This window comes from Lemur catta, chromosome 3 (genome assembly GCF_020740605.2).
Source record: "Lemur catta isolate mLemCat1 chromosome 3, mLemCat1.pri, whole genome shotgun sequence".
Taxonomy (NCBI): domain Eukaryota; kingdom Metazoa; phylum Chordata; class Mammalia; order Primates; family Lemuridae; genus Lemur; species Lemur catta.
The window spans coordinates 79,415,968-79,442,576 of NC_059130.1; the positions used below are offsets into that span (position 1 = coordinate 79,415,968).

The 26,609-nt window shown below is 36.5% G+C and overlaps 1 protein-coding gene and 1 non-coding gene across 9 annotated transcripts in view; both read right to left on the reverse strand.

Moving 5' to 3' along the window:
- PATJ (PATJ crumbs cell polarity complex component) overlaps positions 1 to 26,609 on the reverse strand; it is a 337,132-nt gene that overhangs the window by 239,826 nt on the left and 70,697 nt on the right. For all 8 annotated transcript variants that reach the window (XM_045547880.1, XM_045547882.1, XM_045547878.1 and 5 more), the window contains exons 16-18: positions 26,250 to 26,411; positions 22,278 to 22,409; positions 435 to 644 (exon numbers count right to left, since the gene is read on the reverse strand). In XM_045547880.1, coding sequence (XP_045403836.1) covers positions 435 to 644; positions 22,278 to 22,409; positions 26,250 to 26,411 — 504 coding nt within the window. The remainder of the gene's footprint in view (positions 1 to 434; positions 645 to 22,277; positions 22,410 to 26,249; positions 26,412 to 26,609) is intronic.
- Positions 3,956 to 4,062, reverse strand: LOC123636192. Its single transcript, XR_006734396.1, has one exon. It is a non-coding gene; the product is annotated as a U6 spliceosomal RNA (small nuclear RNA).

Genomic DNA, 26,609 nt, shown 5'->3' on the forward strand with positions numbered 1-26,609 from the left:
AAGTGATATGATTACCTGGATTTCAAGTTATCACGCCATCTCAACACCATTCCCAAATGAAAGTTAAAATGCATAAACACTTATTTTAATGTACACATAAAGAATGAGATGAGAACTCAGAAGTCTGTGATAAAAGCATAAAGATGAAAATAGTAGTAAAATTTGTAGTAGTGAGACTAGTAAAATTAGCAGCTAGCATTTACATAATAATGGGCTGTGCACTTAAAGAATATAGTCTTCTTTAATCTCCAAACACTATGAGGTAGACATTTTTTCTGATTTTATGTCAAGGACATTAAAGAAACTTGTCCAAGGTCACACACATAGGAAGCAGTGAAACCGAGGTTCGGGGCCAGGTGTATTTGTCTCCAAAAGCCATGTTCTCAACTACTGTACTATTATCACTTCCTATATTAACCAAATTCAACACTTACCACCAAAGGCTTACAGACGCCCAGGCGCACAGTGCCTGGTGGCACAGCCTTCAAAACTTCCACAGCTTCAGCAAGTGTCGTGTTGTCCAAACAGTATTCATTGACTGAGACCAGGCGGTCTCCAGGTAATAGTCCTCTACTTCTTTCGGCTACACTATCTGCTACCAGGGAACGGATCACAATCACTGATCTTGTGGGATCTAAAGGGTCCTACAAATCAAGCCAAGAAAGATGAGTCAGTTCCCTGAAAATAAATATGCAGACTTAAGACCATGTATATTGACTCATGAATCTCATTTGACTATTTACTTCATGTGTTCAGCATTCTGGTGCTATTCTTCCAAACACATAAAAATAAATTAAAATATCATTCTATGTATCCACACAAACATCAGCTTGTATCAAGGTGAAAATATAATCTTATCAATTTCAATTGCACGTCTGAGTGCTTAAATCCATGTAAATTTCTGTTTTAATTTTTTAGTGACTGATGTTTTATTGGACCACAAGAGGTCTGGGAACAGTTGGGCAAGATTCGTTGACATTCTCGAGCACAGTCATGCTACAGACCAAAGGCAAACCCATTTATTACTCCTCTTGGCCCATAAGTAGGCTCTGAGAAAAGCATGAATATAATCATGAAAATGATATGATACTCCATTCTTATGCATTCAGCAGTATAGAATCCTCCTACAAAACCACGGAAGTCCAGAAAAGGCACGGAAACCATGCAATATTCCACTGCATTTAAAAATACTTTTTAAAGTAACATAACCTAAGATTATGACATGGTACTCCTAAGTCAGAACTATTTTAATACATAGAAAATGAGTGTGAATTCATAAATAAAACCAACGTGCAAAATCTCTCTTATCCATTGGGAGGGCTCCATATTTCTTTTTATTAAGCACTGAAGATAATGTTGACAATCAACAAACACATTTGGTTAATAAAAACCAATTTATAACTCCACAGTTTTTTGTTTTATTCAACAAACTGATACATGCACTTACGGTGTGTCAGGCCTGAAGATCATTAATTCATCTAATCCTTACATCAACTCCAGGATGTAGACAGATTTTTTTTTGTCTGTATTTTACACAGGAGGAAACTGAGGCTCAGAAAGTTAGGGAAACTAGCCAATATCACCCAACTGACAAGTGGCAGAGCCAGGATTCAACCAGGCAGTCTGGCTCTTAAGTCCTGACTCTTGATCACCATGCTCTGCTGCCCACTCCACATCACAATGATCAGAAGAAACTGGAAACAAACGGTTGTGAATGGAGAAGAAAGAAATATTCACAAAGGAATCTTACAGTTGAGTAGAGTTCCTTAATTTGTCTTAATGGCAGAGGAATATGGCACTATTACTAAACTTCAAACTTAGCACAGGGGAGAAAAAATAATTAAATCCCAATAACAGTAGCATTTGCTTTGGTTTGTCTATGTTGCTCCTACTGTTTCATTATGCACATACTGTTCCACAAAGGCAAGATGCAATACCACGAGATTCTACTACTCTAGCTTCTATTAAACCCTCCCAGAGAGAGCAGAGAGAAACTGCTAGATTTTGTGTTAGAATTATAAAACTTTGGAAGTGGCTAAGTGAGGATCTGCCAAGTTCCAGGCTATGTCTGTTTGAAGTTGCTGACAGTTCTTTTGGAGTTTTCTGATCCAGTTTTCTATGCCTCTGTGTTTCAGACATCAGGGTTCATTTTCAAAGTACTGCATGGAATTTTCACCAAATATACCATATTTAAATCAACAAAGGCTACACAGCTTATTCCTTGAAGAATGCCTTCAAACATAACATCTCGCTTTTCTCAACTAACCTTGCCTTTCTACCGCCAAGTCAAGAGACTCTTGGTAATTTTCTTACACACTCTGATGTACAATACCGCATATTTATGAAGAGGATTAAAAGTAAAAAGTACTCATGGGGGCCGGGTGCAGTGGCTCACGCCTGTAATCCTAGCACTCTGGGAACCTGAGGCAGGAGAATCGCTTGAGGTTAGGAGTTCGAGACCAGCTTGAGCAACAGCATCTCTACCAAAAATAGAAACAATTAGCTGGGTGTGGTGGTGAGTGCCTGTAGTCCCAGCTACTAGGGAGGTTGAGGCAGGATCGCTTGAGGCCAGGAGTTTGAGGTTGTGGTGAGCTGTGATGCCACTGCACTCGACCCGGGGTGACAGAGTGAGACTCTGTCTCAAAAAACAAACAAACAAACAAAAAAAAGCCAGGGAACTCACTAATAAAGTACATAATGTTAAACTATAATTACACCAATATTTTCAAGTAGAGGGAGCTCTTGCATAGGAAGAGAACAGAAGAGAACCAAAAAGTACAGTGGTATATCAGCAGGCAATCAGTGCAGTAATATAAAAGAGCTGTCTGTTTTGTCACTGGCAACCATGAATCACAACACACTTTTCATTCTGAAATATGAAACCATTACATTTTAAGTTTGACACACCAATAAATAAGCTGTACAATTATGTCCTTCGTTTAGGATGTCAGTTTTTGATAAAAGGTTTTTTTATTGGGGGAGAAGGGAAACTACATAATAGCTTATTCCTCTCATGAAAGACACAGAAAGTAGCTAGCATTACTTCATATTCATAATTACTAAACTTTTTTAAAGAAAATTGTAACAGTAAAATATACCAAAAGAAAATAAATTATTTCACTAAGTTAGTTGTGAACAATCTCTGCAGTTTCGTGTAACACTGAATGAAAAAATATTATTTTTAACCCAAATACGTGGATAGGTTTTCAAAATACAACACGTTGAAATGATAATTAGAAACATTTCAAAGGAAGATTCACCAGGAAAAAAATGGAAAAAGAGTTCTAGCCTTGAAGATTAACAGACCTCCCTTATTTCACTCACAGCACTTATTTACACAAGTACAGTCTTCTTTAGACCTCAAACTAGTGAAAGGTATGTTTGCTTCCTAAAATTTATTCAGGTGTAGACCTATAGTTATTCTAAACACTACCAGCCCTTTTCCTGGAGGAGAGAACCCAAAGGCAGTTTCTTTGTCACTTGGAAGGGGGAAAAAGACAAACCACCCACCTCTGAAGAAGCCCCATTATATTTAATCACTACTTCATTTTCTATGATGACTTTTCCGACCGTGTGATTTCCCACATAGCTGAATGGAGTCGCTTTAATGAGTAACAGTCATTTCTTTTCATGGCCATCACATGTAGCAGCCACACTACGGAAAAACAGCAGCTGCCACTGCCTACTGGGGCGGCTGCTATTCCTGAGGCTTTGCTGCATAAAAAGTGCTCGAAACCCAGCCTGACTCAGGCTGCTTCTCATCAGAAAGGTCCATTTTCTGAAAATACAGTCTACAGTATCATACGCATGTTATAGTAAACAAAATGTCCTAAAGATATTTTTCAAGACCCCTACCCAACCCCTCAGCCCTCCAGGCATATATATATATACAAACACACACACACACACACACACACACACACACACACACACACACACACACACACACACATTTTTAAATATGGAATGCTTCACCAATTTGCACATAATCTTTGCTCAGGGGCTGTGCTCATCATCTTTGTATTGTTCCAATTTTAGCATATGTGCTGTCAAAGCCAGCACCCTCCAAAAAATATTTTTAAGGCCCCCATGGGTTTTTATCACCTTTTATCATAATTTTTAAATCTTCTTTTGGTAAATAACACTGCAAGGAACATTGTATTCAAGAATCAGGACGTTGCTTTAGACTAAATAGCCAATAGAGGGCACTAAAGACCAACCCTAGAACAGAAGAAACATCTACTATGTGAGCCATTCTCTTCTGAAGGAATTTTTTTCCTCTTTATTCAAAAGCTTTATATTATTATATATACCCTAACAGTGGCCCATATGTTTGATTCAACCCAATCATTTATGAAAGTTGTTTCTTACACTTCTTAAAAATATTATCAAACATTTATAACTATTTAAAAATGGCAAACTTTCATCAGAATATTATACCAGAAGACAGAGCTGACCTGAATTCTACACCTCACTACTCAGCTAGGAAATCCCGGTGAATCACCTAACTGCTCAGTCTCACAAGTGAATAAAATCACTGCACCTGACTGCAGAAAAGTGGAGACAAAGATTTTTGAGGTCTCTTGTGATGCTAGTGTTTGGTATTTATTATAAACAAAGGAAATTTTGATGTTAGGGGAACTCCAAGTTGACAGACTCCTCTCCTATATTCCCTGAGTGGTATCAGCATAAACCCAAGAATTCACTTCACTCCCTCACCCCTCCAGTGGCTCATGCCTGTAATTTCACCAAGCCCTGTCAATTTTGACCTTCTGTCTCTTCTGATCCTTCCTTTCCACTTCCACTGCCACTACCTTGGTTCACCTTCTCATTATTTCTTGCTTGAGCAACTGCTAGAGTTTGCTAATAGGCCTACCTGTCTCTAATCTTGCCCCCTTCGGTCCATTTTCTACAGAGATAATAGAATCATTTTTAAAAAATAACAATGCAATCATAATTCCTCCTCTGTTTAAAATACTTCGGTGACACCCACTGTGTCATAAAGTTGTCCTTTATGGAGGGCAAATCCTTCAGATCTGCAGTTGTGTCTCACCTCCTCTCGCTCTCCCGACAGGTAGCACTGCCTGCCCCCATTTGCCCCACTCCTCATGCCAACGATGAAGGACGATTGAAACTCAGGCACTGTGAAACGCTTTGGCATGCCCCACGACATCATGCAAGCCATTCCCTCTGCCTGGAATGCTCTCCCTGACCCACTGCCACTTGTCTGGTCTTTGCCACCAGAGTCAGCTCAAGCAGTTCCACCAATAAGAAGCCTTCCCTGACTTCCTGAAGACCCAAGCACTTCCTACTTTGTGATATCCCCAAACCTACAAAGATCTTCCATTATAGCATGTGTCATAATACATTTTCCTTACTGTCTGACCTTCTAGAATTAGTTAAGTCTTCCTATTAGATGTATATCCACAGCAAATTGTATTTTATTATAATACTTTTGACATTTTACTGAATTTAACTGTCTTCCTGCTAAAAAATAAACTCCATGAGAGCAAGAATGTGCTCATTTGTTGCTTTATTTCCAGGGCCCACTACAATGCCTGCCATAAAGAAGGCACTGAAGAGTGGTTGAAATATTGAATGACTATTTAGTTTCTCTCTCCTCACTGGACTATAAACACATCAAAAGCAAAGGCCACCTCCCATCATAAACGAATAACAACAGCAACAACTGCTAACACTTACTGAGCTCTTGCCATGCCAGGCACTGTTCTAAAAATCATATTTATTTTAACCCATTTAATCCTCATAACACCATGAGGTAGGTACATTATCCCCACTTTCCAGATGAGGAAACTAAGAACAAGAAACTTAACCAAAGCACACAGCTGGGAAACGGCACAGCCAGAATTGAAACCAGCCAGTTAAAACCCAGAATTTATGCTTCCAGCCACACTAAGCAATGCTGCTGCTTTACCTTAAGGTAAGCATTTGCTAAATGAATGAATGTTGAAAGATGACAAATATGTTAGAAGATATATTTATCACCTTCCCAAAGTGTGTAAAACTAAGTCCCTTAAATATCACAGTTGGGCACTACAGGTGTATATTTCAGTACCTAGCAGATGAAAAGTTAGGGAGCACAGAACGTGCAGCATGCCTGCGTGTATCAGTAAAACATGGCTTTGTTTGCCAAATTTTTATGTACATTAACTTTCTCAAGAATCCATTCATTTGGTGAGCGTAAGAACACCTTTACGTGAACAAATCCAAACATGTGATAATCATTATGCCCAAATGGATGGGATTCAAAGTTTCTGAAATGTCTATAAAATGTATTATATGAATATTTGTGTACATTCCCACAGATCAAAGAGACCAGATTTCACATAAACTAAAGCAGAGTGCAGAGGCGTCACCTGGGGTGGGGAGGCAGCTCAGCCGAACTGTGTGGGCTCTGTCAGAGACAGAGATATCAACTAGATGACGTGGAGAGCTCTAGTCAGAAAGCTGCTCCAAAACCTAAACTACAAACAAGCAAGCAACTACGGCACACTTGGCACATGGCAAGTGCCACAACTATGGCACATGAAGCAGGGAATGTTATATAAAGAGAAAACAGAAGGAATTAACAAGAAGAAAAGTGGATGCACTTAATAAATTGGCAAATGTATCAATAAGAGTCATCTTTTTTTTTTTTTTGAGACAGAGTCTCGCTTTGTTGCCCGGGCTAGAGTGAGTGCCGAGGCGTCAGCCTAGCTCACAGCAACCTCAAACTCCTGGGCTTACACGATCCTACTGCCTCAGTCTCCCGAGTAGCTGGGACTACAGGCATGCGCCACCATGCCCAGCTAACTTTTTTATATATATTTTTAGTTGTCCAGCTAATTTCTTTATATTTTTTTAGTAGAGATGGGGTCTTGCTCTTGCTCAGGCTGGTCTAGAACTCCTAAGCTCAAACAATCCTCCTGCCTCGGCCTCCCAGAGAGCTAGGATTACAGGCATGAGCCACCTCACCCGGCCAATAAGAGTCATTTTTGAAAGTAAAAGGAATATCAGATTCACACCAAGGACTGTTGTGACATTGAATATCTATGTGCTTTGCAGTATCATCTCACCAAAGAAAAGTAGAGATCCAGGTGTAACAACGACTTCATCAGATTCGAAATAAAGACTCTCTCTTGTATTTGTTTTTGAAAAATCTATTCTGTGTCTAACACCCAAACCTTTAAAAACATTAAGTATTGGGACAGGAATTTAAAGACCATGCAGCAGAACAGCAAAGAGATGGACCATAATTTATTTCAGATAAAAAAATTGTCCATAAATTTTTAGCTTTGATAATTTTGACACTTATTGTCAAAGTAGTGTATTACAGAAATCCCTCACCAAGGATGAAATGATTGCAAGAAAGGACTAGCAAAGCAACTTCAACGCTGAAATAGAAAGTGCTCTACAAATGAAAAGAAACAATCTGCCAACCAATGAATTCAATGCTGTAGTGCACATTACTGCAGAATTAGGCTTACAGCTTCTTTTCACAAATATTGATTTACTAACGTGTGAGGAAGTATATTTCAAAGATAATTTTAAAGGACGTACATACACTAATTTGTGGACAATATGATAGTTACCTACATAATATTCGATAAGACAATTGTTCCAACTCAACTGTCAACTGAGAGAAAATTATGAAAACTACAAGAAGCCACAAATTGGCTCCTTGAAGACTATACTCTTAAATGTAGCCATTATTATTTGAACTAAGGAGTATTAAGTATAAGATCTAAATAAATTAACAGCTAAATAAATTTTCAAAATAACATCTCAAGGAAGTTGCTAAAACAGAATACAGGAAGAACTCATTACATTTAAAAGGAAGACTACTATTTCATTCTGGAGGTAGGCAAAAGAAGGAAGCAGGTACAGAGAGAGGCAAAGGAAAGGCTCTTTACACACACACACACACACACACACACACACACACAGATGTCTACATCTTAAGGAAAAAGGAAAACAGTGATCTGCAGAAGCTCTGGTGCACAGCTGGCATGAATTAAAATTTCCGTTGTGAGCAATGTCAGTCAGAAAACAAGAATTCAAAGATTTTTTAAAAGGAGAAAAGATATATAGGAGAGACAAGGGAGACAGATAGTCAAACCGCTAGTGGTAGGATGGGAGTGGATTAAAAGTCAAGAGATAAGATTTGAGCCTCAGCTTGGTCCCAGCTTGGACGTGTAGAGTTTTACAAGTATCTTAATTTCTCTGAAGTCAGTTCCCTCAAATGTAAAATGAGAAAGTTGAATACATGAGTTATGATCCCTTCCGCCAACTCTAAAATCCTGTAACTAAATTTGACAGAGTATCTTGAGTCAAATTTTTCCTTAATTTCTACCAAAACATTCACAAAACCACTATAAAAAGTACAGAAAGATGGAAGTTAATTCAAAACACTGCATTAGCAATTGAAAAAGATGTACACTATAGTCACAAATATGGCAAAACTTTAGCTAGGGATGTCCTTTAAAAACTCATAAAAAGGGCCGCTGACTACACAAGACTAACTTCTTGGGTATTCAATCATCAGAAGAAAACAAAACAAGCAAACAACAAAATATATATATGACAACATGTGCTCTTTTTTAATAAAACGAATCTTAAAACACCTTTTCCCTTTGCCATTTTAAGGTAGCAACAAAAAACATGTCAGAAACCATTACTTGAATTGAAATCATTAGACTAGTCCTAGTTTAAGACAGTGGATTATAAGTAATTATTTCAAAAGAGCTTCTTCTGATTTAACCAGTAAGTTAAGCATTTACTTTTAGGAAAGTGAAATAAACGTATTTATAGTGAATGCAAGGCAATAACTAAATGATTCTAATGAATAATGAGCAAGCTATCTTATCTAAAATCTAACCCCATTTTTAACTATAATATAGCAAAGTATTACACTAATCATACCAATTACCACAACACCATCATGTTCAAAGTAAGTGCCCACAAAATACATTCAGTCCACTCAAGATAGATTACACTGATATGGTTCCTGGCTCCTTGTGTCTTATTACTTCCTAAATACTATTAGGCATTAAGAATAGATTTTTCTGCACATCATACACAGAACTAAACAGTCCTTGAGCTGCACAGTAAGCACAGCACGTAAGGCAATTAAAAGTGCAATGGAAGAGAAGTGGACAGAGAAACTTGCTAAAAGATCAAAATATATTCTAAAGAGGAAAAAAAATGCATAAGCCTGCACATAAGTTTATTCCATATAGCTTAGCACTTTAAAAATTTATTTTATGCACCATAATATTTTAAAAGGTTTAAGCAGGAGTCCTGTGGAAATCACTTCTTGAAGACCATTCCTTTCTCGTATACCCTTCTAGTCTCCTATTGGATAATTTCTTTGTATTAATGTATTAGATATGTTCCTCGGATGTTTCTTTCATCTCTTGAACATTTTATGTCATGGTCTGATTGTTTACATAGTTACCAGTCATTCCTGGCCTAGGACTTTTGTTGACTATAAGGAAAACAAAGCAAACCATACAAGTGTCCTTTATCTGAAAGCCCTATCATCTGGCTGAAATGCCTGAGGTTCCATCAGGCAGACAGTAGTACTCAAGTACAACTAAAATCACCTTAGTTGAAATGTGAATATACTTAACACTACTGAATTGTACATTTAAAAATGGTTAGGATGGTAAATTTTATGTTATGTGCATTTTACCATAATTTTTTAAAAATGTATAAAATGAATTTATAAATAAGAAATATCCTAATATCTTCCAGAAAAAAAGTTACACTAGTTGAAAGTTATTATGATGCAGGGAAAAGTATAAACATACAAAACTTAAAAGCTTTTCAAATAGTGATTGTGGAATTTATTTTACTTTTCCAAACAAATCACTCTCAACCTAAGCACAAATACTAGCTAAGCGATACTGGTCAAGTTGTTTCATCTCAGAGACTTCAGTTTCTCATTTGTAAATGGAAATAACAATAGCACAGATTTCACAGAGTAGTTAAAAGCATGAAATGAGATAAGGCATGTAATATGCTTAGTAAGTCCATGGTAATCACTTCATAAATGCTGTTACTATTATCATTACCATGAAAATGATGGGAAAGAAGTTAATAGGACATCTGGGTTTGAGGAGTTAACAGTTTCCATCCCATTTATGCCTTCTAAATTCAACTAAGCATATGTGACGTATACCAACAGTGCTATCATTTGCTAAATCATTCATGATGCTAAACTTAAATGTTAACACATGAAAATATAGAGTTCAGCCTATGCTTTCCAGATACACAGACCTCTAACCTCCTGAACACGCGAAGAGAGGCTCAGAACAGCATGGCATTCCTCATTCTCTCTGAGCAGACACTGAAAGATGGGAGCCATCTCTAGGCAGGGAGGCTGTTTGACAACCATGACCATGTGGAGGACACAGAATGTCCTTCATTCTTTAGAAAAGATTCTCCAGGGCTTTGTTTTACCTTTCTTTAAATTTTAAATTTTTCATTATTATGGGTATATAATAATCGTATATATTTACAGGATACATGTGATGTTTCGATACACACATACAATGTATATTAATTAAATCAGGGTAATTGGGGTATCTATCACCTCAAGCATTTATAATTTCTCTGTGTTAAGAACATTCCCATTCCACATCTTTAGTTATTTTAACATATACCCTAATTTATCGTTGATTATATAGTCACTTTGTTGGGCTATCAAATATTGTTCATTCTATCCAACTATCTAACTGTATTTTGGTATCCATTAACCATTCCCACTCTTTCCCCCACTCCCTGCTCCCCGCTACCTTTCCCAGTCTCTGGTAACCATCATTTTACTCTCTGTTTCCATGAGATCAATTGTTTTAATATTTAGCTCCCACATGTGAGTGAGAACATGTGAGATTTGTCTTTCTGTGCTTGGTGTATCTCACTTAACATGATGTTCTCCAGTTCCATCCATGTTGCAAATGGCAGGATTTCATTGTGTTTTATGGCCATATAATATTCCTTTGTGTATATGTACCACAATTTCTTTATCCATTCACCTGTTGATGGACACTTAGGTTGATTCCAAATCTTGGCTAAAACCACTATGGAGAACAGTATGGAGGTAACTCAAAAAACTAAAAAAAGAGCTACCATATGACCCAGCAATCCCACTGCTAGGTATATATCCAAAAGAAGGGAAATCAGTATATTGAAAAGATATCTGCGTTCCCATGTTTCGTTTTTTTCTTTTTAATCCTTGAAAGGTCAACCAATACTCCATGATATACAGCGCACAATTTGCAGAATAAAAACTTTACTAACTTTGAATCTACATAGAAAAAAGGCCTAGGAGTCCTATTGGGAAATATAAGGAAGAACATACAGTTTTTACTCTTGGGCAGCAAAAAAAAAAAAAAAAAAAAATCAGGCTTCCCGAGTTTTGGTCAGGTGGGAAAAGTAAAGGCAAGGGATCATAAGGCTTCAAGAATGATCTGAAGCAAAGCTTTCAGAATAGAAATAAGCATGTCTCTCTGAAAAGACAAATAACTAAAATTTTCTATTATCTTTCACTTAGGCCACAATTATGGAGAATCAACGTTGTTTCTGATCTGAAGATGGCACTTTCACCTTCTTAGATCACAGACTCAGGAGCTCAGCTCCATTTACCAACTGGGTGGTCATGAGCAAATTCCTTAACCTCTCAGCATCAGTTTCCTCATCCATAAAATAAGGATGATTACAAGACCTGTCTCCTGGGGTTGTGGAGATTATATTAGTTAACGTATAGAAAGTGTTTTAATGGCTGGGCACAGTGGCTCATGCCTGTAATCCCAACTCTTTGGAAAGTGCTTTAGGCGATGCCTGACACAGAGTACAGTAGTCCCCCCTTATCCATGGCAGTTAGATTCCAAGACCCCTTAGTGGATGCCTGAAACCACATAGTACCAAGCCCTATATATGTTATGTTTTTTCCTATACATGTATACCTATAATAAAGTTTATAAATTAGGTACACTAAGAGACTCATAACAATAAAAAAATAGAACTATAACAATATACTGTGATAAAATTTACGTGAATATGGTCTCTCTCTTTCTGTCTGAAGTATGTTAATATGTTCAGACCCCAGTTGACCATGGGTAACTAAAAACATGGAAAGCGAAGCCATGGATGGGGGGGCTACTGTAAGCCGTACATAATTTTTGGCCACTATTACCTTGGGATCATGTTTTCCAAATAAACAATTAGAACACAGAGTTTCTCAAAGGATTTTTTATTACGAGGAATAAAATCTGAAAGTTTAGAAAGATATTCAACAACTCACAGTTACTAAAGGAAATAAAAACATGAAATCAGGACTAACTTGTCAATTCCAGGTCATTCGCCATACCTAGAATGTCCACTCCCCGCCTGTTCACATGGCGAGCCTCAATCTCCTGAGAGCTTCTCTGGATCCTGAGAAATAATCTTCAGAGATTCTTCTAGTCTTACTTTTCCCATAGCTAAAATCATAACGTATTGTATAGAGTTGTTCCCAACTCTGTTTCCTTTATTACATTTTAATATATGCTTATTTGTCTACTGTCTGTCTACTCCAAATTGAGTTTAAACTCCATGAGGACAGAGACTTTGTCTAGTTAGTTCACTGCTAAATCCCCAGTTCCTAGAATAGTATCTGGCACTGGAGATGTTTAATAAACATTTGTTATATATAAGATCATCAAAGGGACTATATCTTTTCACCTTTATATCCTTGATCCTACCTCATATTAAATGAACAATAATTTCTTTTGAAGGTGAGAATTAATGACAGGCATAGCAAATTTGTGCCCAGATTCTAGCTTCAAAAATCTTTATCATCATCATTTTTCAATAAATAGTAATACTGATTATTTTGTACCAAGAAAAGTATGGGCATGTATATGCATCTTTTTATTTGGTCCTTGCCACTTTATAAAGCAAATATTATTTCTATTTTAGAGATTATCATTTGTAGTAAACTGAGAATAAGAAAGGCTAACAAGCTTATCCAGAGTCCCAATACTGTGTCATAGGCAGAGTGCAAACCCAAATGCTTGGGCCCCTTCTGACTCGTAAGCCAAGGGCTCTCAACCATTCTACATGTTCACAGTGGCATATTTATCTAATTAAAATAAAATACAGAGGAAGGGCTAAAAAGGGGACTTGAGCCCCAGAAATAGTATGTAAGGATCAGGCAGCCAATCCTCTTTCATGCATCACTAACCTTTGCCCACGTAATATGCTGAAATTAAAAAAAAAAAGTATAAGATTAAAAAAAAAAAAATTAGACCTTTGGTTCCAGAAGGAGGCAGCACTACTTGCTGGACTTTGTGGGAAGGCATGGCTTCTCTGGATCACCCCCTGGCTCCAAATGACACCCAGAAACAGGGCAGAGAAGTACAAATCATCATGCCTTGGAATAACAGATTTCCAACACCTGTTTGTTAATGACTCAATCGTTCTGCCATACTCTAGCAAGGGCTATGACTTTCATCCCATGGTCCTCAATGCTGACATCAGAATCAAGTGGGCACTTCTATATCTGGAGGTAGGAGAAGACTGGTAATGAAAAACCTCTAGAAACTGTGTTTCTTCTTTAGATCAGCTCTTCCCTTTATTTTTAGTAGGTGTTGTTGTTTTTTTAATTACATGGAAGACATAAATGTACAGCCAGGCTGATATCCACTAACTTCCTAGAACATGTTGAGCACTTCACAGGAGAAAAGTGATTACCAGGCACTACAGTAAATGTGAGCATCTTCATACCCACATTTTAGCTCTCCATGGCATTTCATAACACTAATATTTACAGTTTGACCATTTCTGAAATACTCACTAAAAGCAATACATCACTTCCAGGATCCTCTCCTTCTCAGAAATGCCTTCCAGTATGAAGCAGAAACAATCATGGAAAAACATTCGTTAAAAGGAAAGCTACCCTATGAGAATGCACCATCCAGCTGACAAGCATTTGCTGCTTGCCTGCTTTTCTCTTTTGCCCCTATTAGACACAAGGGGATTTTTTGCCAAATTCGTATTCCAGAGCCATGAAATCCCTGCAAAGTTCAACATCAGGCCTGACTTAAGATCTTTGAGGCCTCCCGCTAACTTCATCCCCCTGCAGCTGCCTCGCTAAGGCAAGCTTTTGATCTGTACTATCTGGAGTTCAAGCTGATATACACACAGCCTCTTTGATCTCTTATTAAGTGGCTTCTGGTCTCCTGATGCCTTTAGTCTTGCTGCACTGAGATTTTTGGAAGTCGGTCGTCATCCTGAGCACACTACAAACTCCACACACCAGGAGTGGGCTCCCTTCATTCACCTACTTCGCAGGCTTGAAAAGCAATATTTAAGCCATGAGAGAATTTCCCCAGTAGCCACAATCAATCCACTCCATGAACACACCACTAAGAATTATTTTTCAAATGAAGCAGCTTAAAATGATTTAAAACATACAGAACTTTCCCATAGAGGGAAAGGGAACAAATCCTCTGTGAAAAGAAATCTTCAGCCCAGTTGGCACTGGAGCTTACAGTACTTTGATGTTAATAAAAATAAATGTGGACAGGACTCAGGGATGGGCAAAAAGTAGCCTTTATCAGTTCCCCGAAGTTCTGTTAAGCAAAAAGTGACCTTTAAATGCAGCTGTGTGGTTTGCTCAGCAGGGAGCCATATGATATATCTGCAGGAATACGGAGACTGCCATTAGTAGTAGATCGACTGCATTTTGCTTAACGTCAACATCTTACATGGGTGAAACGGACCCAAAGAGCTCTAAAGAAAAAGACACAAACCAAAAAAAGGGGAAAAAACTCGAGATACCAGTGGCCATGAGATCCCTTGAGCATTAAAGTGAACCTGTATAATAACTTGCAGTACCTGGCTATCCCGTACATTTTAGATTCCGGAAATGGTTTGGTTTCATACCTGACTTTTTAATATTACTACTCTGAATTATTAAAATTATGTCAATACCTATCAAATTCTATATCCTAAATCCCATAAACTAACTGGCTAAGATGAACATAAAGATATTGGACTTCCACAAGCTACTAACACTATGTATTAATAACAGCATTCAATCAAACTCTGAGATCTCTTCCCCTCCCCCCTCAATTTTAAAGTTCAATTTTCTGATATACAAGATTAAAATCGGTGAAAGAAATAGGAATAGACTTGTGGGCACTAATATCATAGTCTGAATATAAATACTTTATGCTCTCTTAGCTACAAAGGCCAATAAATTAATTACTGCCATATAAAAAGTTGAAACAAAATTGATAGTTATATATTGCTATCACTTAATCTGTCCATATCATGGAAAGCCATTAGCAAATTCCTGAATTACACACCTGCTTATACTATTTTCAAGGAGAATTATCTGAATAAAGAAATGACTCTACATTAGAAGGTACCAATTTATATGTGAGTCTCACAAATAGTTTTGAACAAGCAAGTTGGTAAAAATGTACCAAAACTTAAAGGCTTTACACTATGATCTTTTGTTGAGCAACTCTACTTCTAGGAATTTATCACCTACCTATCACAAGATTTATTCCGATCTTTTTACAAAAAAGCACGACAAAGATATCCACTACAGCCTCACTTAAAATACATACCAATGGGCACAGAAGGCTGGTTAAATAAATTATTGTACATCAACAATAAAATACTATGCAGTCATTGAAAAGAATTAGGTAGCTCTATAAAAACCAAAGTGAAAGAACATATGATTGAGAAAAAAAGCAAAGCACTTAAGGTGTGTATGATATATCCCATTTATGTGTCAAAAAATAAAACATTAATACTACTTATATAACCATGTATGTATAAAACATTTCTGGGAGGATAAACAAGAAAAATAGCAGTTTTCACCTGGGAGGAGAAGTGGGGGATTATGGTCAGAGGTAGATTTAGTTGTCACAGGATACCTTTACGTACCTTTGAATTTCTATGCCATACATATGTATTAGCTATTTTTAAAACATTTTTAATGTGCCCAGAAAGTCATTCTGTTGCACATATAAATAAGAAAAGGGATAACTTTTAAGACATACATGAAATTTATACAATCCCTTCCTGCAACTTTTAAAAATCTTTTCAGCCAGGCATGTTGCTCACACCTGCAATCCCAGTTGCTCAGGAGGCTGAGGTGCAAGGACTACTTGAGGTCAGGAGTTCAAGACCAGCCTGGGCAACACAGTAAGACCCCATATCTAAAAAAAATTTTAAACAGTGCAATTCACAATTGCAAAGATCTAGAATCAACCTAAGTGACCGTGAATTCATGAGTGGATTTATAAAATGTGGTATATGTATACCACGGAGTACTATTCAGCCATAAAAAACGATGAATTAATGCCTTTTGCAGCAATTTGGAAGGAATTGGAGACCATTACCATAAGCGAAGTATTTCAAGAATGGAAAAACAAACACTACATATGCTCTCTAACAAACTGGAACTAAATGATGGGCACACAAGTACACAGAGGAAAGTAAAAGTCACTGGAAATCGAGTAGGAGGGAAGGGGATGGAAGGGACGGGTAAAAACCCACCTAATGGGTACTATTTGGGTGATGGGCACATTTATAGCCCTGACTCAAGCCATGTAACAAAAACATTTGAAACCCCTGAATATTTTGAAATAAAAAAAAATTTTTTAAATTATCTAGGCACAGTGGTGCACGTCTATAGACCCAGCTACTTGGGAGGCTGAGGCAGGAGGATCTCTTGAGCCCAGGAGTTCAGAGCTGCAGTGAGTTATGATTGCACCACTGCTCTCTAGCTTGGGTGACAGAGAAAAATCTCGTCTCTGAAAATATAAAACAAATAAAATAACAATAAAAATCTTTTTAAAAGGAGAATTCTAATAGAGTTAACAGTCAGCCAAAACAGCACACTATATTTTTTGCACAAATACTAAGGCATACCACAGCCAAGACTTAGCAATACTGAAATATTTTACATTCATACTATTTTGGTTTTATAACCCATTTTCTCTGTTAAGAAAAATTAATAACTGTCAATTTTTGTAGGGAGGAATATTTCTACTATTCTTTTTAATGAGTCATCATTTGCCTTTGGTCTTTCAAACAAATTTTAAAACATTAAAAACCAGTATTTACTTATGAATCACTTCTCAATGACTATGCTATTTATTATGCTTTCTATTTTTTATCTCTCAGTGTGAGACAAACCCAAAGCCTTTCAAAAATATCTGCTTTGGCAAAAATTGAGTCAGGCAAGAGGGGAGAGAAATAAGGAATAGGATGGAGGCGGGAGGAGAATTATTGGTTAATAAATTTTATCTTCTAAATCACTGAGATTCAAAAGTACCAAGGATGGCAATATCATAGCTAATGTTCAAAAATTGGCTAATGTCAAACATTTCCAGTGAATTATAATCATGAGGGGTTATTCAAAGTTCAACATAAATCAAAACACCAGAAAATATCTACTTGCCATGTTTAATTTATAAGGTCAACTGAAGGTAAAATCCATACGGTTCTAAAGTTTTTTCAAGCTTTTTGGTAGAAATTAAAAATTACAGACTCTCAGACTACCTAATAATTCCTTCACCATTGAACATTAACCCACAACAAATTACTTGCACTAGTTTGGGATTCTTAAATTTGCAATCATTTTCTTCTGAAGCAATAAACACTAGCTCTTACACAATGCATATGAGCACACTATATTAATTAATTTTTAATACTTACTAGACTTCCATATAAGCATTAAAAATGAGAATATGATCTAGCAGCTTAGTTTTTAAGATACAAAATTTTTCGCAAGCTGGGAAAACAGAAAGATCTTCTGTGATAAATTCTGTGTGGGGATGTCCTGTAATAAAGTGCATGTGGAAATGCCACTCAACAAAGAAAGGAGCAGTATAGTACAATAATTAAACGCATAATACTTCCAACTGCTTGAGTTCAAATTCCAGTTCTATCACATACCAGCTGTGTGAACTTGAACTAGTTATTTAACTTCCCTGTGCCTCAGTTTCGTCACTTCTAAAATGAAAATAATAATAGTACCTACCTCATATAGTTCTTGTGAGAAATACATGAGCTAATATATGTTTAAAGCAATGAGAACAGTGCCCAGTACATAGTAAATACTCAGTAATAAATGTTACCTATTATTATTGTATTTGTATTAATATTGGTATTAATATAAGTGTTAGTAATATTCCACGGAGATAATACTCTGAGGAATAAGGACGTTACACATAAATATTGGGAAAATGAGACAAAGATAATTAAGGCACAGTATGGAACCCTCACCTAGAAAGTGGTAAGAATTTACACTATAAAAACTTATAACCGGCCGGGAGTGGTGGCTCACACCTATAATCCTAGCACTCTGGGAGGCTGAGGCAGGTGTATTGTCTGAGCTCAGGAGTTCAAGACCAGCCTGAGCAAGAATGACCCCGTCTCTACTAAAAATAGAAAGAAATTATATGGACAACTAAAAATATATATAGAAAAAATTAGCCGGGCATGGTGACACATGCCTGTAGTCCCAGCTACTTGGGAGGTTGAGGCAGGAGGATCGCTTGAGCCCAGGAGTTTGAGGTTGCTGTGAGTGAGGCTGATGCCATGGTACTCTAGCCTGGGCAACAGAGTGAGACTCTGTCTCAAAAAAAAAAAAAAACAACTTATAATCAAATTTCTCAACAGTTTTATTGCTTAGAAACAGTATAGAGTCAAGCCATAATATTCATGCTCTTGACAAATTACATACGTCGTCATTTTCCATGACACAATCCTGTATGGCACAACATTACAGAGAGATCAGTAAATTTTCTAATATGGTATATGTTCAGAGCAGGATTTTAACTAGCCATTATATGGAGTAATACCTAGGCATACTTGAGACTAAAGAATATTCTACCTCTATTCAAATCATAGCCAAAATAGCTATCACTGTACCCTGAAATCTAAGGAAGAGACAGACAGCCCGAATTTTATTTACTGTCTTCTCTATTGCTTTTTCTTTTTTCTTTGCCCCAACCTAATTTAAAATGCCTTTCATAAAAACGAATTTCCACATTCTGTTCTTTGGCCATGTGACTGAATTATAGCATGGTGTGGCAGACTCAGCTCCTTCATTTCAGGCGTAGTGGCATGCTTCTTCTCTGCTCAGCTACACAACTTCCATTAATATTCTGAGTCACTGGCCTGTCCAGACAGCCCCATATTGTTCCACGGACCAATTCAAGAGCCTTTATCTGCTCACTCATCTGTTCCTAAATTTTAGCACAATTTATGTAAAAAGCAAACTTCTGGCCAATAATCCACAATTGAGTAATTCACATGTGGTTCATCAAGAGTTGGCTGTATATTAGAATGCAATTTAACAATTAAATTGAGATTTCACTAAACAAAGCCATCTATTTATTAATTTTTCTAATCTAACTGTAAAAGATAATTAAAAATGGATCAAGTACAAACATATTATAGTATGGCGCCATCTTTGAGGACAGTATCAAAAACTTTTGTGTTTATTTTCTCAATTGCATGATTGTTAATAATACTCACATTTCCATAATAACATTAACATTTCCTTACACATTAACTCACTTAATCCATGCAATTCTTTGAGCTAGACATTATTATCCCCATTTTTTAAATGAGGAAGTTACATAAGCACCAATGAAATACATGTATATAATTTTGTCATATACAGTAAGTTCTTATTAATCTAGAGAAAGACCTATTAGTGAGAAAAGTGATTAACTGAAATTAATACTCTAAAGTAAATTTTGAATCTCTTCAATATTGTTAATACAGGTCTTTTACAATCCAGAAGTTCTCGCACTCTACTAATACCTTCTCCCTGTAGCTTAAAATATTTCTACGGTACTTCTTACTCTAAATATGCTAGGCCTGGCAGGTGGGAATCTGCTTTTGCCCTATTCAGCCACCTAATAAATTCATACAGAACACACTGAATATAATAATGGCCAGGAACGTGGCCTTTCGTGGCTTTTGCTAAACCATTGCCTGGCCTTGCAAAATATATTTTTGAACTTTAGAATTTATTACCTAATTACAACATGGGATGGTATAACCAATTAATAAACTTGCCCCAAACCAAATTTTAAATTGTGTTTACCTGTCACCGAAATGTCATAGTAAATAACAGTTTTACATACCACTGACAAATGGTGAAAACGTGCTGTACACAACTGTAAGCAAGTGTACTTAAGATTGACTTAAGAAAAACATTTCATTTAACATTGAGTGGTTTTTCTTCCAAGGGTTAGCTATAGAAATAAATAAGCTGAGCCCCTTAATTTGAATCAAAGTAGCATTTAGGAAATCAAGTATTTTTCTATCAGTTCTCCAAGAAGCACAAAGGCAAAAAGAATATCTAACCCTTTTCTTTACAGCAAAATTACTTTAATAATCTGTACAGAAATGAATGACAGTATGTGTGCTGATGACCAGGAGGAAGATGAGAAGAAAAAGAAACTCCTAGAATTTTATAAATAAAAATTAATTCTACAAAGTAATACAAGTTACAATGCATACCTACAAGAATGCAGTGAAAGAAAAAAAATTCCACAGTTAGAAATGACTATTTTTTTTTAAATATCAAGTTCACAACTGATAAGGAAATTTTCCTGTTAACTAGGGATTAAACTATTAAGAACTATCAAGTTTTTCTTTCCATCCTTTACTGAAATTTTTTTTTAGGTTCTGAAACACTTCTCTGCTTTAACATGTGCAATATTCAAAATACTAAAACTTGCAGATGTCATTTAGAAGCATCAGAGCAAACATTATGATGTAAATACTATATAAGAATGCAGATATTTATAGATTCCTACAATAACAAAAATGTAGCTGAACATCTAAGACCACATCTGAAAGGTGATTTCTAAATTAAATTCTAATTATGAAAATGGTTAACATACGTCCATTGAATATGCTCATTAAATTGCAGTTAATTTTGGCTAACCTAAACTTTACTCAATCATTCTGGATATATTTATTAACCAGCTACCATGTGCTAGGTAATACAACTACAATGGGGAGGAAAAAAAGGGAGATAGTTTCTGCCATTTGTTTTATATGCCCTAATGTTAACCAATATATAAACTCAGAGAATCTTAAAGTATTGATATTTCTTGACAAAAATAGCTCCCAAAATATTCATTTGGAATCAACAACTCGAAATTGAATAAAATTACAAAGAGAAGTTCTAATAAGAGAGAGGGTTATCTGGCACAGAAATATGCCAGCAAAAATGAAACAGATATAATCTATTTCAGTAATCTTAAATCACACTGCCAAAATATAGAATTTAATGTTCTTACATAATGCTCAAAGTATTTTTCTTTTAATCTATTCCCGATTGCCTTATTATATTAAAAAAGAATTGATTTTTATATCACTTGGCATTTTATGTGCTTTGATAGAGTACATTTTGCTTTATTAACCACAATGTGTTTAGGCAGCACTAAAGTATTAAAATATGCATCTTAAAAGTTAAAAGACTTCTTGCCAACAGTTTTAATTCCCCCAAATAATCAGAGATTTCAAAATACAACAGTAACTGGAAAAATATATACAAGTTCTATCGTGAACTTTTACATCCCCCCCAAATGTATCAGTAATTCTACCCTAGTTATAATTGGAGTACCCATTAATATATGCATACATACATACTTTGTATTAACATAAATGTAATATATAATTTCACCATGTACACTTCTATTTCTTTAAGCTCCTTGAGATTAAGAGGTAAACAAAACTATAAAAACCTTCACATGAAGGGGAGGGAGGGGAGAGTGAGAACTGGGAATGACTGTTAATGTGTACGGACTTTCTTTTTGGGGTGTTGAACATGTTCTAAAATTAGAGAGTGGTGATGGTTGCACAACTCCATGAATATACTAAAAGCTATTGAACTGTATGCTTTAAATGGGTGAATTTTATGGTATGTGAAATATATCTCAATAAAGCCAAGGGGGAAAAATCTCCATATAAAAAAGTTCATCAAGTTCTAGTCTCTAAAAGCATCCATGGGTATAAAACTATTGCTTCCCTTATTGTCCATTTACTACATCACCCCATTTTTTATTCACTATGGGAGCTACTAATTTTAAAGGTAACAACTGAAAGTGTCATATTACATTCTTCGGGATTCAGTTTTGGCTAAGTCAATGAATGCTTTCAACAATTACCACCTCACATAACTTTAACATAAACCAATGACTCAAACAAATACAAAAAACCCTTCATATGGGTTCTTGTACCTGGTAATCCAAAATGCTGAATCCCAAGCCTTTATGATCTTTTACTAGCTCAACAATCTTGACTTCAGGAGACCACAGTGCTAATTCTCCATCATCATCTTCTTCAGTATTGACAGCTACATTCTGGTCAACCTGAAATACCAAAGAAAATAAATGCTTCAGAATACTAACCTTTCAATTCTGAAAAGAATGAAGATAAAAGGAATCTCACAGTTTCTCCTCAAACTGGGAATTCTCTTTGGCATGCACAGTTTTTCTTTTTAATCTTTGTAAAAGGGGCATGCGCTGGGGCACACACACTCTATGATAAGATCGTCATGAAACTTCAAGCATTTAAAAATGCAAATTGTTCATACAGTTTTCTTTTTAATGTTAAGTACCTGTTTCATTCAAAGTATTAACACTGACCTCTTATACTTCAATGAGTTCTGTCATCCCATTAGAAGCATAAAAGGAAAAATACACAATTTAAGTAAATGAAAACATCATACAAAGTAGAAGCTTATAAGATATTTAAGTAGCAATACCAGGATTCATAATCAGAGAGAGAGAAAGTGGAAAAGATGCCAACACAGAGACAGGCCAGAGCAGCATACAGAGAACCCACTTCTTTTGGCTTCTGAAAGTTTTTAAGAAAAACTTTACTAGAAAAATGAGGTAGGAAAAAAAAATTCAAGTCCTTGGGCATCATGCAAGTCTAAAAATAGGAAAAAAAAACATCACTGAGTTGAAATAATGAAAATCTAATCTTGGAGGAAATAGGTCAGCACAACCGCCCAGCACACAGGTTCTTGGTTACTTTTCCTGACTTCACACCCAAAGTCCCTTCATCCCGGACTCCCTGTCCTTTCAGAGAGAAGGGTCACTGCTATGCAGATTTCAGGAAGCAAAATGGTAGAGCAATGAGTGCACTATGCACGAGGAAAACAGCTCTTCAAAAAAATCTTCTGATTTTATACTACTTACAGTATCATACTGTTGTTTTCTTCCTCCAAATTTATCTTCCTCCAAATACTCTGAACTTCTATCTGAAGCTCATGAATTTTTTTTTCTTTATAGCCCAAGCAACTAACAAATTGCCTGGCTTCTAGGCTAGAATGGAAACTGGGAGGGATATGATACCACACACTGTACCATGGTTATCCACTCAACCCATATAATGCCTGGCCCATAGTAGGCACTCAATAAATATCTGTTCAATACATTAAAAATTATATATCTTTCAGTGTGTTTCTCTTGAGATTCCTTCCTTTTTTGGGGGGTGGGGGCAGGTCTCGCTCTGTCACCTGGCTAGAGAACAGTGGCATCATCATAGTTCATTGCAACCTCAAACTCCTGGGCTCAAGCAATGCTCCTGCCTCCTGCCTCAGCTTCCCAAGTAGCTGGGACTACAGGTGCACACCACCACGCCTGGCTAATTTCTCTATTTTTTGTAGAGAAGGAGTCTCACTTTTGCTCAGGCTGGTCTCAGACTCCTGGTCTCAAGTGATATTCCTGCCTCAGCCTCCCAAAGTGCTAGGATTACAGATGTGAGCCACCTCACCCGGCCTGAAATTCCTTCTTAGTAAAGCTACAGACTAAATAATAATTTTAAAAAGTAGACTTCTCAAAACTGTGGGTGATCTCAGTAAATAAAACGAAAATGCATCATCCCTACAAACATAACTTTGAAAGACCTATGGAAGAAAATCCGTTTAATGGAATCAAAGAAGGGGAGGGGAAAATAAAACCCTCTATAATTTGGAAGATAGTTAATACAAAAACATTTTTAAAATTAGGATTGGTGCAGAACTCAATCTCAAACTGTCACTGTAGGTCATGGATGGTCAATACTCAATACATGGTGGACTGAAACTAAACATGGGGACAATTTCTTGGTTCTTGAATTACACAACTTGAAATTAGCGGGAATGTTCTGGCTCAATAACTCTGTATATTTCAGCCTGATGTGAGGGAGTGATATACTTAAAAAGAAAAAACTTATATCTTCCAATAAAAAGTAAAGTTTCAAAGGCTAATACAATATGATTGATGTTTTACTGGGGCATTTAATATTCTCACTGATTAATGTGCAGTAGAATTTTGGCTGAGCTGCCTAACCAGATAGGGTTTAAGAACACAAGATGGTATCAGCATAAATGAAAAAGGGACAGATGGAAAAGAGAGCCAGGATTTTAAAAAACTACATACAATTTCAAAACCCAAGTTTATAGAAATTTCAAGGTATCCACAGTACATAAGATATTATACTCCAACCTGAGATATATCACTTTGATGGAATCAATTCTGCATAACTCCTGTATTTATAGAATGGAAAGCAATCAACTAATGGGCAGCAAGGTGGACATTTAGCATAATTCAAAGCTGTTGTTCACCCATTGTGGTAAAAAGCATGACAGACGGGGGCATGGAGTCAGCAAGCAGGGTTGGTGATTTACACACCCTGCAAGATTAGATTAAAGGCATTTCTATCAACCTTCAGAGGGAAGCTGCCACTCACATTTCATTTTAGTAGGATAGCAAAAGTCATAAAAGTGTGGTGTTTGAGTCCTTTCCTTGAAATATTTTTACAAAAGTCAAACATTTTTCTTTAAAAGATTGTCAATCAATAATAAAAATTTGGCTAGGCATGGTGGCTCATCCTATAATCTGAGAACTCTGGGAGGCCAAGCTGTGAGAACTGCTTGAGGCTAGGAGTTTGAGATGAGCCTGGGCAACACAGCAAGACCCTTTCTCCACAAAAAATTAAAAAATTAGCCAGGCATGGTGGTGGCATGTGACTACAGTCCTAGCTACATGGGAGGCCGAAGCAAGAGGATTATTTGAGCCCAGGAGTTTGAGGCTGCAGTGAGCTATGATTATGCCACTGTACTCTAGCCTGGGTGACACAGTGAAACCCTGTCTCAAAAAAAAAAAATTTTTTTTTTTAAATCAGAAATTTACAAAGTCCCTCTTATATGCCTAATACAGAATAAAAACACTTTGAGATAGAAAATAACTTTTAAGATTCTGATGGTCTTCTCAGAAAAACAGATTAGTACACACTGAAGTATCTGACTGTAAGATAGCTCTGGACTCTTATGTACTTTAGGAGAGCAGAAAACAAAGATGGGTGGATGGGGGAGACACGAACAGCCATAGCTGTTACTGGGCACCTTCCTGGGCGAGGCACTGTGCCAAGCACCCTGCACATAGTACCGCATCTCCTTCTCACACAACCTCATGAGGTGGGTAAGTACTGTATTACTATTGTTCAGAGGAAAATTATGAACAGAAAGTCAAGGTATTTGCCCAAAGAGTCACAAATATTAAGTGGTACAGGCAGGATTAGGTTCCACGTATCTTGAAATTCAGACCTTAAACAAGTAAAAGTGAAGTCCCCATATATCTAAACTGGTATTAATGGGAATATAATCTAAAAGAGTGGGGAAAAGTGGCATAAAAGATGAGATTACAAATGACATAAGATGGCAAAGCACATGCTCAAAATTCTTAAGTATAAGACTCTTAAAAAAAAAAAAAAAAAAAAGAGTACCAAGAACACAGAAAGTGCTATTTCATTCTCTGACCTTCTAAAGGCTTTTATGGCAATTTCTAGAGTCACTTTGAAATTGATCACAGATCTTCATATTTTGAAGGTTCTGAAAAGGGGAAGTCCATTAGATATTCAACAATCATCAACATCTTAAACTTATTAAGACAAACTGAGTTGATCTATAAGCCAAAAGTAATGAGTCCAGGAAATTATTAAGAAAATCAAAATGCATGCATGTCAATGTCACTAACATTTTAAGAAAAAGAGTTTTATGACATTAAAAAACGGAACAATTTAAAAAGCTATGCATTGTCGCCTTAGTCAAATAAAAAAGAGGGGTAGAATGGGTTCCCCTCCCTTCATATTTCGATACACTCTTTGGGTTATCCTTGATGAATGGGCACACCAGTGGGGGCCGGAGTATGGTCATGTAGTACCTCTATTTCAGGAACAGAGGTTTCGGTGCTCCTCGGTTCATCTACAGAGGCCTCATCATCAAACAACCTTCGACAGCACACCAAGGTAAAAGGGGGTGGCACTTCTTTAAGAAAGGAGACTGCTTCTCTGCGAGATTTTCCATAAAGCTGCACGCCATTGACCTAGGAAGACAAAGGATAAGTCAGAATTGAAGAGGTCCCAAATGAAAAAACAAAAATCTCTTACTTAATCTACCAAAATGAAAATAGGATAACGTTTTATTCTCCCTGTAAGCAAATGGCCTAAATTTAATCATATTATTTTAGTATTATAATAACTAAAAAATGTTAGAAATCCTCAAGGCTAAATCTTTACTGAAC